General features: G+C 38.0%; 1 protein-coding gene across 1 annotated transcript in view; it reads right to left on the bottom strand.

Moving 5' to 3' along the window:
- The window catches only part of LOC311237132 (myosin heavy chain, fast skeletal muscle-like), a gene marked incomplete at both ends in the record, with an annotated part of 78,105 nt that overhangs the window by 52,111 nt on the left and 11,039 nt on the right, over window positions 1–14,955 (bottom strand). The window contains 11 exons of the mRNA XM_084324938.1: window positions 10,771–10,866; window positions 10,953–11,057; window positions 11,144–11,314; window positions 11,434–11,559; window positions 11,664–11,867; window positions 12,204–12,512; window positions 12,602–12,726; window positions 13,921–14,086; window positions 14,173–14,356; window positions 14,449–14,645; window positions 14,737–14,855. Coding sequence (XP_084181064.1) covers window positions 10,771–10,866; window positions 10,953–11,057; window positions 11,144–11,314; window positions 11,434–11,559; window positions 11,664–11,867; window positions 12,204–12,512; window positions 12,602–12,726; window positions 13,921–14,086; window positions 14,173–14,356; window positions 14,449–14,645; window positions 14,737–14,855 — 1,802 coding nt within the window. The remainder of the gene's footprint in view (window positions 1–10,770; window positions 10,867–10,952; window positions 11,058–11,143; window positions 11,315–11,433; window positions 11,560–11,663; window positions 11,868–12,203; window positions 12,513–12,601; window positions 12,727–13,920; window positions 14,087–14,172; window positions 14,357–14,448; window positions 14,646–14,736; window positions 14,856–14,955) is intronic.

Raw genomic sequence — 14,955 nt, 5'->3', positions numbered from 1 at the left:
AACTCAATCAAGATGACAATTATGCCCAGGTTCCTATTTTTGTTTCAAACGGTGCCCGTTTTTATCCCCAAATCCTTTTTCAAAGAATTAGACAAATTCATCTCAACCTTTATCTGGAATAAGACCACCCAGCGTATTAGAAGGGCATTCTTGGAAAGATCAAAAGAGGATGGAGGATTAGCACTCCCAAATTGTTTGCAATACTATTGGCCGGCAAACATCCATAAACTGACATATTGGATGGCTGCATCACACGGGGAGGCGGAATGGTGAGGGTTGACATGGAACAACACTCCGCTCACTCAAGTGAGCAGGTTTAAGGTTTTTGCGGACCTCCCAAACTTTCAAACTTTAGACTGTTTTCTTTATACGTTTTTCTTTTTCTTTCTTTCTACCACAAGACGCGGCCACTGATGGGTCCATGGGACTTGGATAAGTCCTGTGGACCCAACTCTGGCCACTGACCACATGAGCGAACGGGTACATACGCACACAATACACGGCCACTGATGGATCCGTGGGACTTGGTAAAGCACTATGGACCCAACTATGACCACTGATAAAAACGTAACTACACTAGCATTATAAGACCTAAACATTGCTACCTACCATACAAGTGCATTGGTTTAGTGCACTTCCGGTTGCCACTGAGCGGAAATGTTTGTGCGGACCTGTTCTCCCAAACTGGTAAGCAAATGACTGTTTTTACGTTATTTTCATTTTTACGTTACTATTATTATTATTATTATTATTTTTTTTTTTAACATTGATCTTAACTGATCACTATGACTTTATTGCTTTTATCGTTATATATGCCTATAATTGTGTACAGCACTTTGAGCTACATGACATGTATGAAAGGTGCTTTATAAATACTTACTTACTTACTTACTTACTTACTTACTTACTATCCTTATTAGTGTGTGCTCCACTGCCACTCAGTAAAAAGCGCCTCACAAATAACCCCATGGTGATTGGCTCACTCCGTATATGGGCACAGTTTAGGACTCACTTCAAATATAAACAAGCCTCACCCTGTCTCCCAATTGCATCTAATGCACTTTTTACGCCCTCACTTATGGATGCAGCATTGAAAACATGGGCCGGAAAGGGGCTAAAGAAGATGAAGGACCTGTTTAAAGAAGGGCTGTTTATGTCCTTTGAACAGTTGGTAGGCGGGTATGACATTCCCTGCTAAAAAAAAATCAGATATTTACAGGTGCAGGGTTTTGTAAAGAAATATTTTGCTTCTTTTCCTGTACTTCAACCGGATAGGTGGCTTGATAAGTGGCTGGAGGGAGACCCAGTGAGTTCACTATACAGTGATATCCAAGAGATGGCATCCCCATCACTAGACTGCATCAGGGAGTCAAGGGGTAATGATATGGGAATTGAAATCCCTGACGATTCTTGGCAATTGGCAATTAAAATAATACACTCATCATCTGTCGGCATCAGACATGGATTACTCCAATTCAAGGTATTTCATAGACTACACCTCTCTAAGAGCAGACTTGCCGAGATCTACCTGGATGTCGATCCGACCTGCTCCAGGTGCCATCAGGCTCCAGCCACTCTCTGCTATATGTTCTGGTCATGCCCATCACTATCCCGATTCTGGCCTTCTGTTTTTGAAACCTTTTCCTTCATCTCATCCCTCAGAAACATATCCAGACTCCGACCATCACTTTCCGACTCCACAGCTGAGACCCTCATCCATGCCTTTGTAACCTCCCGCCTGGACTACTGCAACGGGGTCCTGTCCGGGGTCCCAAGCAAAACCCTGGACAGGCTCCAATATGTTCAAAATTCAGCTGCCAGGGTTCTAACCCGCACCAAACCCTGGCAGCACATCACCCCCACCCTCATCCACCTCCACTGGCTCCCCATCAAATCCCGCATCACCTACAAAACCCTCCTGCTCACCTACAAATCCCTTCACACTCTGGCACCTCAGTACCTCACCGACCTCCTCCACCCCTACACTCAGTCACGGTCCCTGCGATCCACGGACACTGGTCAGCTCTCCATCCCCCGAACCAGACTGCAGACCTTCGGGACAGAGCTTTCAGTGTGGCAGCTCCCACCCTCTGGAACTCCCTCCCCGCAGAACTCCGCACCGCCCCAACTCTGGACTCATTCAGAAAACTGCTCAAAACCCACCTCTTCAACTTGGCCTTTAACCCCTAATCTCTCACTTTATATTATGTTGTGTCTGTCCACTGTCAGTTACTTTGTTATTCCCCCCCCCGATATGTAAAGCGACCTTGGGTCCCTTGAAAGGCGCTATATAAAATGAAGTTATTATTATTATTATTATTATTATTATTATTATTATTATTATTATTATTATTATTATTATTATTATTATTATTATTATTATTATTATTATTATTATTATTATTATTATTATTATTATTATTATTATTATTATTATTATTATTATTATTATTATTATTATTATTATTATTATTATTATTATTATTATTATTATTATTATTATTATTATTATTATTATTATTATTATTATTATTATTATTATTATTATTATTATTATTATTATTATTATTATTATTATTATTATTATTATTATTATTATTATTATTATTATTATTATTATTATTATTATTATTATTATTATTATTATTATTATTATTATTATTATTATTATTATTATTATTATTATTATTATTATTATTATTATTATTATTATCTGTGACAGGGAGATCAGCCCTAACCACTTGGTTGCAGTCTTTGGAGTGCTCCCTGGCGAAATTAGGGTATCTGTCACTCAATCAGATGCTGTGGCCTTCTCCTCTTTGTTGGCTAGAAGCCTTATTTTGCTTACAGTAACTGGAAGTCAGCCATTCCTCCATCACATCGACGCTGGGTCGAAGATATGATGGCACACCTAAAACTTGAGAGACTTAAATACTTCACCAAGGGCTCTACCCAGACCCTTTTTCCAAGTTTGGCAGCAATTTTCTTGATTATTTTAATCTAAAATTCCCAGCTGAGGATGCTTAGGCATAAGACAGTGATTTATTAGATAGGCAATTTCTGTATGGCAAGTGACAACCTGTATAAGAACGATGCAATTTTCTTTTATTATTATTATTACTTTTCTTTTTCTCTTTTTGTCTACTTTATTTTTCATTTATTTTAGGTATTATGTGGTTATATGTAGTCATGTATTGTATTGTATGTATATAATGTCGTTGTTGAACCTTAAAAAAAAACAATAAAAACTATTTAAATAATACTATCTTGTACAACTTAATTTAGTTTCATAGTCATTAAATAGGTGAATGTATGATGTCACATATTCAAGGACATATTAATTACAGCTCAGTCAAATTATGAAATATAAAAAATATCAATATCAACAGTTCCTGGAAAGCCATAGCAAACCTTGTTATTTCTTTCATTTTCATAATTTCACTCAGCTGTCTTAATACTTTATTATAATTGTTGTAGGACCATTGGGTCCAAAAAGTCTTTGTATAATAAAATACAATGCATGAATAAAATAAGGAGGCCCATACCTGACCCTCTCCTCTAGTCAAATGTAGTAGTCCGATATTACACAAGCCTGTAGAGAAAAACATGTTATGCATGTTTATTATGTGCAATAATTTTACAAGAAGCTAGCTTGCGTCTTTCAAGAATTTAAAATGTCTTTAATGAATATGAGTATTTGATCAAGATTGTGTCAAGGTAGATTTGCGGTTACTACAATTTCAAATATCTTATCTTATCACTTTTACAGGCCATTTTACAGGCCAAACATCACACATAGGGTCTTGATTGTCCCTTTTCTCAAGTTCAAGTTCAAGTTTCTTTAATAGTTGTCATACAGAAGTACAGAGTACTTTTATACAAAATGCTTCTTACTGTTATGCTCCAGAGACTGTGCAAGACAAGATAAGTATGAAATAAAATAACATAGTAAAATTAGAAGGAAAAAAAAAAAAAAAGTCACAGTGTTCAGTTTAGACATATGTACAATGTTCGATGCAGAATAGACGTAACTGAGTTACCATATAATATACAATACTGTGCAGTGTACTAATATACAATACTATATAGTGCAAGGCAGAAATGGGATGAGGTGCAATTTAGGTACAATTTACAGTAGGTGTACGAGTTGTAGTGCAAATCCTTTATCAATAAATATAAAGTGTAAAGTGTGTTTGTGTGATCTAAAGTGTGGAGAGTGGGTGCTGCAGTGTGTTGTTTGTTTGAGTGAGTGTGTGCGTGTGGGTGTGTGTGCTGTGTGCATTTGATGGTTGTTGCATAGTGTTTATTGTTCGTTTAGCAGCCTGATGGCCTGGGGATAGAAGCTTCTTCTGAGTCTTTCTGTGCTCGCCTTAAGACTCCGGTATCGCTTGCCTGACCGCAGCAGTTCAAAGAGGCAGTTGTTCGGGTGGCTCGAGTCCTTAATAATTCTCTTAGCCTTCCCCTTGCATCGCTTGTCAAAACAACCCTTGAAATCCTTAGCTGGGTTGGATCACCACTTGACCACTTTTAAGTAGAAAAGCCTAACCAGGGACAGGGGTTGCAAATGAGCCTTGGCTAGAAATCCTACATGCTATGCATCCGTATCCTGTTATTGTAACCTGCTACAATGTTTTCTTTTGCATTGTCCTTGACAAATAAATAAATACATTTGAATTTGGAAAACTAGGTCTATTTTCAAATCAACATTCAGTATTGTGACTGTTCTGTGAGTGATAGTTTACTCTTTGAAATCACTCAAATGCCTACATTACATTTGGTTTAATTATTATCCCGAGACAGAGTACAGGACACAAACTTAATGAAAAGTTAACAGAATGACCCCATTAACTCAAGTGAAGCAGAATTGTTAATGGTTTGTTCTCGTCCTCGGTTATAGGATAAGAACATCTCACCACACGGTGGAACTGGTCAGGCCTCCTCTTCTACCATGTTCTCAGCTCTGTCAGGGGGGTCCTTTATATATTGGTTTGTTCTGCCAGCAAAGCAGAAGTTAAAAATGGAGAACTCATGTCAAATATGGTGAAAGCCAAGCTATCGATAGTTGACATCGATATCAACATTTGTTGCTGGCACTCTGGTGTCTGTCTAGCCGTCCAGGTGCCATTTACTTCTCAGATCAAATTTCACACATTTTGGTCTTTACATACATCTTTGCAGCAAAGAAATTTGACATTTATGATTTGTGTAAATAGGAATGAGCAAATAAATCTGTGTTTACACTTGGGATTAGTGTAAATAGGAATGAAAACCTTAAATGTATGCCATTTTTATACATTCTGTAAATCAGCAGATTTGATTAATTTGGATCAATCAGTAAGGGACATTAGAATCTTATACATTATTCTGGTATTTTTGTATTGCTTATTAGGAAAAGGTTTTATTAAGTGTGTATTTAATCTAAAATGGTCTAAGTATTGGTTTCAAATCAATACCATAATGAATATCAATGAATTAATCAAATAAAAAACCGATCCATGTTAAATTAAAGTACCAATATTCCGTCCATTCTCAAATTCTCAGCAGATTTAATTAATTTAGGTTTATCATTATTGCTTCTTAAATTATTGGAAAATATGTATATGCCTGGAATCATTAATTTTAAGTATTAATGTAATGCAGATATTGGGTTTAGAGTAATTGGATGTAAAGAAAATTAAGAAACACAATCAACAAATACTACAAGTTTAATTATTTCCAAAGAAATATAATACAGGTTAATTGACCACTACTAAGATTAAACAGTAAAAGATCTGTCTCAAGTATCAACATGTAAACTCCAACCATTTAAAAATGACACTAGAAGCATATAGTGCAACTCCTTTTTTGGCTTGCCAACGGCTGCATTGGGACTGCATGGTCAGGCTGGGGCAGGAGGTCTTTACAGCGCAGCTGTGTGTGAATCAATCACTAATGTATTTGCTGTTTGTTTTGAATAGCTCTCACATTCTGGATGCTTTAACATTGCCAGGCATCTTCAATTGGAGAGTAATTTTATGGCTGTGGGTAAATCTTGGCAGTGCTATTTGTCTCCGATAGCCTATACCCTAAGCGCCTCAAGGAATGGTTCCTTCATCATCAACTTAATGGCACTTTAACTTTAACAGTTGATTTTATCTTGTCACGTTAAGATGCTTGTTTACATTCTCAGACTGTTGAAATGAATGCCACAACATGCGTCTGTAGTTACAGTGGGCAGATGACGCAATTAACGTCACTTTTACTGTCTTGTCCTGAGTATTTATACATAAATGTTTGACATTGATTAGACATGCCTGGGATTTCTGTTTGTGTTTCTTATTACTTGTGGTCATAAAAACTCCAGGCACGCTGTCATCACGTAACCAAATGCTATATATTTAACACTTTACTACCGTTTTCTAACAACGTTTTCGAAGCTGAGAAGTGGGAGGTTTTGACTAACTTATATACTGAAATAAATAATTGTATCAGAGCTATTGGTTTGTTTATTTGTTGATCTGTGCTTCATTTTGGTTTTATTAATTTATTTAACTTTGTCATTGTGTTTGTTACTTGTTTATTTATGCTGCATTTATTTCAGATAAAGAATTTATCTTAATGTATTGTTTAATACACAACAGTCGAAGTTCAGTCACTATCAGTGCATGCTTGTTGGTTGGATACCTTGATTTGCAGTGTCATAGGCTTCTCACAGCTGTCACTGCTTCTCACTACTGTCAACAAGACAAATGTTTCAGAGGATAGCCAATCTATTCCTGTTCCACTTTGGAATGCCAATTTGAGACGTGTAACAGAATATCCTTTGCATGTACCTGAATGTAATTGTGCACAAAAAGGATAATTGCCTTGATGTTGCATAACATATATGGTTCTCTGAGCAATAGTTATTCTTGAAAGGAAAATTAATTGTAGACTGTCAGAGTAAGGCAATCTTGAATCCAGGAGAGACTTTAGAGCTTTAGTCCAAAGTAGAGTCAAACCGTGTGGGGAGACAATCATTCACTTATATACCCCCCCATAATTAGGGATTCATACAGCATAGACTGTAAAATTAGGGGTTGATAGGCTGCACCTATAGGGTTGTCAATCAACCAATAAAGGAAAATAAGAAAAAATTATAACAAATCCCTATTCATGACATTACATCAGTAACCATATACAATAAACTGTAAATCGAAATAACATGTTATATATCAAAATAACTTGTATTAAAACAATCTACTAGTTATTCTTTATAAGACTATATATTTTAATTCCGGTTTACTATCCTTCTTTATAAATAATTAATAATTTATTCGGAATGTCCTCAAATTTGGGTCTCATTCCCGAACGAATTTACGACCAAGAATGTCCTCTTAGGCAGATTTCTGCCCATTTAAGACATATTAGGGCTGGTAGCGTGAGTCCCCAAATTTTCCTGAGATCAGATTTGAGCGTGGCTGAGAGCAGATTTAAGAGTGCTGAGGAGCACACTTATGATTGATTGACTAATTGAAAATTGTATTAACTTGACAGACTGTGTTCTCATAGTGATTCCTTCATGTTAACGCTACAGGCCTCCTTGGAATTAATTACTTAATCATAATTAAAATAAATATGACAATATTTGTAAGATAAGAAATTACGCATTTTATGTCGGAAAAATAAATAATATGGATTCATCTGATCACAGGGCAGCTGCTTAACCATATCTGAACCAGGTATTTTGGACAAATGTATAATTACTTTAATTACTCATATTCAAACACAATTATGCAATTTTTGTGAAATGATTGAAAATAATAATTATTTAATGCCTTCTGTGGAATTTGTATTTCTTATTTGTTACATTAAAACGTATCTGTTTTAATGATTAATTATATACATTTGAAAGAATGCAGGTCAACATGCAATATATCCCATTGATTGGTATACAATGGGACAGACCTTTGTTTGATTGATTGATTGATTGATTGATTATAAACTTTATTAACAGATTGCAGAATGGGTACAGTACAGTACAGCTCAATTACATACAATTGTTAAGGGGATGCAGACCAGAGAAAGACTTTCGTCTTGTTTACATCAGGGTCCCCCATCTTCAATTCATCATAACATATATGACACACACGACATACAGATAGACAGTACTGCTACATCTATACATTTATGACATACCAGATTTGCAAATACAGTACTGTTTGTGATACAAAAAGAGTCCAGAAAAGAGAGTATATTTGACGTAGAAACTGTTGGAGGAGGTTGGGTAGGTGGGGTGGGGTTGGGTGGGTGGGGGGGGGACTATACATTGGAGGTGGTTGGGTGGGGGGGGGGGGGCGGATTGGGTAGGAGGGGTGGGTGGGGGACACTGTACAAGCAAAACTGTACATTGGAATATTGACAAAACCATACTTGGTCATTTACTGTACATTGGAGGGGGTTGATATAGCTATAAACCTGCATTCCTTCGAATATATCATTAATCAATTAAAGTTATATTGAAATACACTATATAGCCTATACACAACACTGAAATGACAGTGGATAAATAAATAAGAACTAAAGCTAATCGCATGGAAATAGACTGCATTAATATTCCATAACAAGTCTTGTGTGCGCCAGTATGGCCTACCTGTCTAATGAACAGTATAGGCTTAATATATTCTAGTTACTTGTTTCATTAGGATTTAGTAGATACTATATATATGCTCTGCCTCTGCCCTACATACAGTATAGTACAGACTGTACCTATACTGTACGTAGGGCAGAGCATAGTATCTACTAAATCCTAATGCAACAAGTCATTAATGGAATAATAAGCCTATCCTGCGTTCCTTCATTACGCTGTAGGCATTAATCGAATAATAAGCCTATACTGCATTCATTCATTATGCCGTAGGCTACAGTATACTGCGCGCGTGCGTGTGTGTGTGCGCGCGCGCTGCGGCAGGTGTACCACAAGCTGTACTATATATGATGACAATAGATTCATCTAATCTCATTTCGATGGGTGGTGCAAGACTCGCAGGGCACTTCCGCATCCATTTCCACACAGCTGCGTCATTACGTTGCCTTATAAGGAGCTCTGGAGGCGTTGTTTTGTATGCAAATTACCTGAACGGGAACGCGCTTTCGAGTTTAAGACATAATGCCATTCTCCAAGCAGATATCAGATCAGTTTGAGCCACTTAAGACATATTACCAGCACGTTCGGGACTCAGAGTGAACTTGTCATTGATTCTGTCTCAGTCGGTTCCAAGATAAGTCTTCCAAGAGAACTCTTTGAAAAATGTTGGAGAATGAGACGCATATCACCTCGTAATATATTTGAAAAATGAATGAGGCCCAAGGGTGACCATTAGAGGTTTAAAAATGAAATATTATTTTAGTGAGTGGGCTCAGGAATTCGTGCACGTCTATTCCAAAGTCAAAGCATCTAACATGTATGACTTAATATTTGGAGGTTCCCAACCCATAACTCCACTAATAGCCAGAACTGGCATGAGCTTATGAACTACCATGATTGAATGGCTCTGTATGGAGTTGTATTACAGGTGGCATGTTCAAGAAAACCCCATGAACCAGAAGCATAATCTGAAACAGGGCACATACAGGGCACACAGAATTGTATGTATTGTAATAATAAAATGTATTGAATCCTAGTTCTTTAAAGGCTTTAACTTTGTTCAGTACTGACCACAGTGCTCTGCCAGCTAGTGGTTCAGATAGCAGTTAATGAAGCTGGGTCTCTCCCACACGCTCAGTACTGATTTAGATTTGATTTTTTTCTATTACAGTTCCATACAGTTCAATACGTGTTTGAGAAGGGACAAGGGGAAGTAAAAAATGAAATGTATCAAGCCCTGCCCCTTCCTTACAATAGTTTAGGCCTACATTATAATATAATACAAATAAAAAATAATGTAACAAATAATGAAAAATAAAATAAAAGTACAGTTTTTTATATCCAAATATCCAAATGAGAAAATATATATTAGGCAGTCACATTACTGCTCAAGCTCCTCTCTCTTATATGTGTCCATAAGTGCTTGTTTATAGATTCATTCATGAACTTAATCAAATTCAAAACTGCAGAAATTATGGCAATAAAAAACAAATTACCAAGCAACATGCATGGCTAGAGAGAGTGGTTATAATTCCAGAGGGACATTAGCTTTAAAACAACCTACTATACGTACAACTCTTCATCATGTGCATTGCAGTTTGTGGGGTATCACTCTGGCAAAGAAAAAACCATACAATGATTGAAGTGTCAAAATATACATGTTTATTCAAAAGAGCAATTTCCATCATATTGTATGATAACAAACAGGCTCAAGTGTTTTTTACTCAGCTCCTTCTTTTCCCTGGAAAAGACAGACAAAAATGTTGGTTATTTAAACAATACAATACAAGTTTTATTTTAAATTATAATATTATTGGTTCAACTTAAGTATCTGCACTACATTATTGAATGTGATATGTATTTATTGTTTGATATTTATGTTTTATTATAGAGTTCCTTAGTTACCTTGCCCGAGTCACGGCTCTTAGCTCTCATCTTGTTGACCTGGGACTCAGCAATGTCAGCACGCTCCTCAGCCTCCTCCAGCTCATTCTGAACCTTCCTGCACTTGGACAGGTGACCATTGGCTTGCTCCTCCTGCAACATCACAGAGATAATTTAGTGTAATTTCTGAGCACAGCATCGGTCTACCTTATTCAGTATTACTATTATAAAGCATCTTATTATTTCAAGGTGAAAGAAAATCATTATCCTTTTGCCCTTACCGCTTCCTCAGCCGTCCTCTTGTAGGCCTTAACCTTCATCTGCAGCTTGTCGACCAGATCCTGCAGCCTGGCAACATTCTTCTTGTCCTCCTCAGTCTAGGGGTAAATACACAGGGGTAAGATCTTCCATGAAAGCTGTATTTGCTTAATGTTTGATACATCAATTGCCAGTGGGTTTGTACCTGGTAGGTGAGTTCCTTTACTCTCCTCTCGTATTTGCGGACACCTTTAACAGCATCTACTCCACGCCTCTGCTCAGCCTCAACCTCTCCTTCCAGCTCACGCACCTTCAGAATTGAATGAGGTATTGAGTCCAGTTTATTCTGTTCACCAATACACATTTTGACATAATATGGCTATTATTTTATCTTACCCTGGATTCCAGTTTCTGGAGCTGCTTCTTGCCCCCCTTCATGGCCAGGTTCTCAGCCTCATCCAGGCGGTGCTGCAGGTCCTTGACTGTGACCTCCAGGTTCTTCTTCATCCTCTCCAGGTGAGAGCTGGTGTCCTGCTCCTTCTTCAGCTCCTCAGCCATCATGGCAGCCTAGAAAATAAATCATTTGTATTCACTAAAAATGTCATGAGGAAATGTCACATTGTTGTCTGAAATTAAACCAAATCTTCTTGGCCATAAATAAACTATCATATGAAATGTAAACCCACATCAGTGATAGCCTTCTTGGCCTTCTCCTCTGCATTCCTGGCTTCTTGAACACTGTCATCTACTTCACCCTGGACTTGGACCAGGTCAGTCTCAATCTTCTTCTTGGTGTTCAGAAGGCTGGTGTTCTAAAAGAAAAACAGATATAGTTTCAATGATGGCTCAAACATAATCCTAAGAAACAAATGACTGAAAAAAAAGTCATATAATTCAGACAATTTAGTGTATTTACCTGAGAGTGCAGCAGTCCAACACGTTCACTGGCGTCCACCAGTTCCTGCTCAGCCAGTTTGCGGCCTCTTTCTGTCTGCTCCAGACCAGCTCTCAGCTCCTCGATCTCAGCCATCATGAGTCCATTTCTACGGTCAACCATGGCAGCCTGCTCCTTCAGGTCTTCCTGTGCTCTGAGAGCATCATCAAGGTGTAGTTGAGCATCCTGATGTTAAGAGATGGTGACAGAAATTATCAGAAAATATCAGAATGTGGCTACATTTAGTATGAGGGGCAACGGGCACTGACGTTATTTTGAATGGGAACACTAAAGTTGAAAGCATCATGCCATAAAGACAATGCTTTCATGCTTTTAAGCAGCTGTGGAATTGGATCACTTTATGTACAGCATCCCATGCAAGTGGGGGACACCAACACTAATACAAACACAACTGTAAAAAACAATGAAGGATATTTAATTTCCAATTTGGATCACTGATTAATTAGCATATAGAGGACTATACTGTGACAGCGTAATACAAACAAGTAACTCATCCAGTACCTTGAGCTGTCCCTGAACATTCCTCAGCGACTTCTGGGCCTCAGCAGCCTGGCGGTTGGCATGACTCAGCTGAATCTCCATCTCATTCAGGTCTCCCTCCATCTTCTTCTTGATTCTCAGGGCATCATTCCTACTCCTGACCTCAGAGTCCAGAGTGCTCTGCATTGAGTCAGTCACCCTCTGGCTATTCCTCTTGATCTGCTCCATCTCCTCATCCTTTTCTGCCAGCTTCCTGTCAACCTCACCCTTAATCTGGTTGAGCTCCAGCTGGACACGCAGAATCTTGGACTCTTCATGTTCCAGAGTTCCCTAAAAATACATTCAAAATAAAGCCCTGGTTGACTTTTGAATGTAATATTGGATATACATACATTATTTGATTAACTTTGAACTTTTACCTCAGCTTCCTCAAGGGCTGTCTGCATCTCTGATTTCTCAGTTTCCACTGTCTTCTTGGCCTTCTCCAACTCATGGATGTTCTTTCCAGTCTCACCAATCTGTTCAGTCAGGTCTGAGATCTCCTCTGTAGATACCACAAAACATGGATGAGAAATACTACATTGCAGCTTTCATCATCATCTACATTTATCATGGTATTATTATTATTATTATTATTATTATTATTATTATTATTATTATTATTATTATTATTATTATTATTATTATTATTATTATTATTATTATTATTATTATTATTATTATTATTATTATTATTATTATTATTATTAACACTTTGATCGCCATGGGTTAAATTCATAATTTACCATCCCTCGCCATCTCTATTTGTCTATGGAGAAGTTCCCCTTCTTTGCAGGGCTATAACTTTTTTAATTCTATTGCTAAATTGCCATTATTATGGCCCATTCAATGTCCTATTATGTATTGTTCAGGGTGTAGCAACGTTAAATTTTTTCATTGATATATTCATACTAAAATATGGTCTAAAGTATAAGTATGTTTTTATCGTTTTCTGCAGCTTTCTTCAGAACGTGATTTATAGCCCTAAATGCATTATATTGATGATCAAATACAGTTTGGTAGGAATCTGTGCGAGATAAAAAAAAATTCAACTGGACGTGGTTCTAGAAGTTTCTACATATCATCTGATGATGACCGGATGGGCGGGGGATCGTTTATAATTCCGTGGGCAGCGTTAGATGATTCATCCAGAGTGGGTCATATGTTCATCATAGCAGTTTATATGGAACACGTTAGAATATAACGCTGAATCTTACCGTGGCTTCCTCGCGCCGCTGGCAGATGAGCGTGGAACAGAATTTTTTCTATTATGCGATGGAGAAATGCCCGATCCATTTCCAGGTTGTATAATAGTATATACGTCCAAATCATGTTGTTTTTTCGAGTTATTTGCACCGATCGATGTTCACTGTGTCAAGACAGAGTCTCTCTAACGATAGCGAGTGCCCGGACCACATATGGATGAGCACTACTGGTTCAAAGGCCCATTTCCGGTTGGCGATCTGCCGATCGGCCACCAAATGGCGCTCTTGAACCGCTAGAGAGTTGAGTGGAGCTTTGCAGTGTGTCTCAGGGCTCCGGAGGGGAAATATGATTTCGCTCACAGATTTTTTAAATATTGACATCAAAGACGAGTTACGGCGTCTTCGGCAGAATGAGCATGGCTAGGAATGACGTCTTAACTCGTCCCTGGCGATCATAGTGTTAAGTAACAGGTCTTTTTTGTTAATGGACTCACGCTGCAGGTTCTTGTTCTCGCGTTTCAGGGTCTCCAGCTGATCCAGAGCCTCCTCATAGGAGTTCTTTATCTTGAACAACTCAGTGCTGAGAGAACGAGCCTCTTTCTGAGCTCCCTCCAGCTCTGCCTGGCCCTCCTCAAACTTCTGCTTCCACTCTGCCAGGACCTGCAAAGTAATTTAAAGAAATGTAAGATAGACTTTGAAGAATTCTTAATAAATGTCCTTAGTTAAAGTAATGAATATCAATGTACCTTGTCAAAGTTCCTCTGCTTCTTGTCAAGGTTGGCAGCCAGACCATTGGCCCTCTCCACATCAATCATGAGGTCCTCCACCTCACCCTGGAGTCTCTGTTTGGTCTTCTCAAGAGAGGCACACTTGGAGTTCACAGCCTCAATCTGCTCCTCAGCCTCCTGAAGGCGCTGGGCCAGCTTTTTCCTGGTGAACAGTTGTTAAATGTAACAATGTTATGAAATGTAATTAACTATGTTTGTTGAGATGTACAGTAAAAAATAACAATATTGACTTACTTTGCCTCCTCAAGCTCCTCTGTGCGCTGGATAGCATCAGTTTCATACTTGGCCCTCCACTGGGCCACCTCACTGTTGGCCTTGGACATTCCACGCTGCAGCTCAGCCTTGGCCTCCTGCTCCTCCTCAAACTGCTCCCTCAGAAGGTCACAGTCATGGCGGGCTGATTGAACACCATGGGCAAGGGCATTCTTAGCCTAAGAAGGTTATTGAAATAAGTACACTTACATTAGAGACAATAATAATAATAAAAAATTAAGAAATATTTTTTAAGAAGATTCTCCTCACCTTAACCTCCTCCTCAATCTGCCTCTTCAGCTCATCAATCTGCTGAGTGAAGGCCTGCTTGCCTCTGGTCAGCTGGGAGACAAGGGCTTCTTTCTCCTCAAGCTGACGACCAAACTCACCTAGTTTTGAAATGAGATTTTTTTAGACAGGTTGGAGCAACAAAAAAAAGACAAGATGAACACAAAACATATTTTTTATTTTTTTTATAGTAAAACTTAC

Source organism: Notolepis coatsorum (assembly GCF_963971535.1).
Source record: "Notolepis coatsorum genome assembly, chromosome: 11".
In the NCBI taxonomy this organism is placed as follows: Eukaryota; Metazoa; Chordata; class Actinopteri; order Aulopiformes; family Paralepididae; genus Notolepis; species Notolepis coatsorum.
This window is presented reverse-complemented; position numbering and strand designations above follow the sequence as displayed.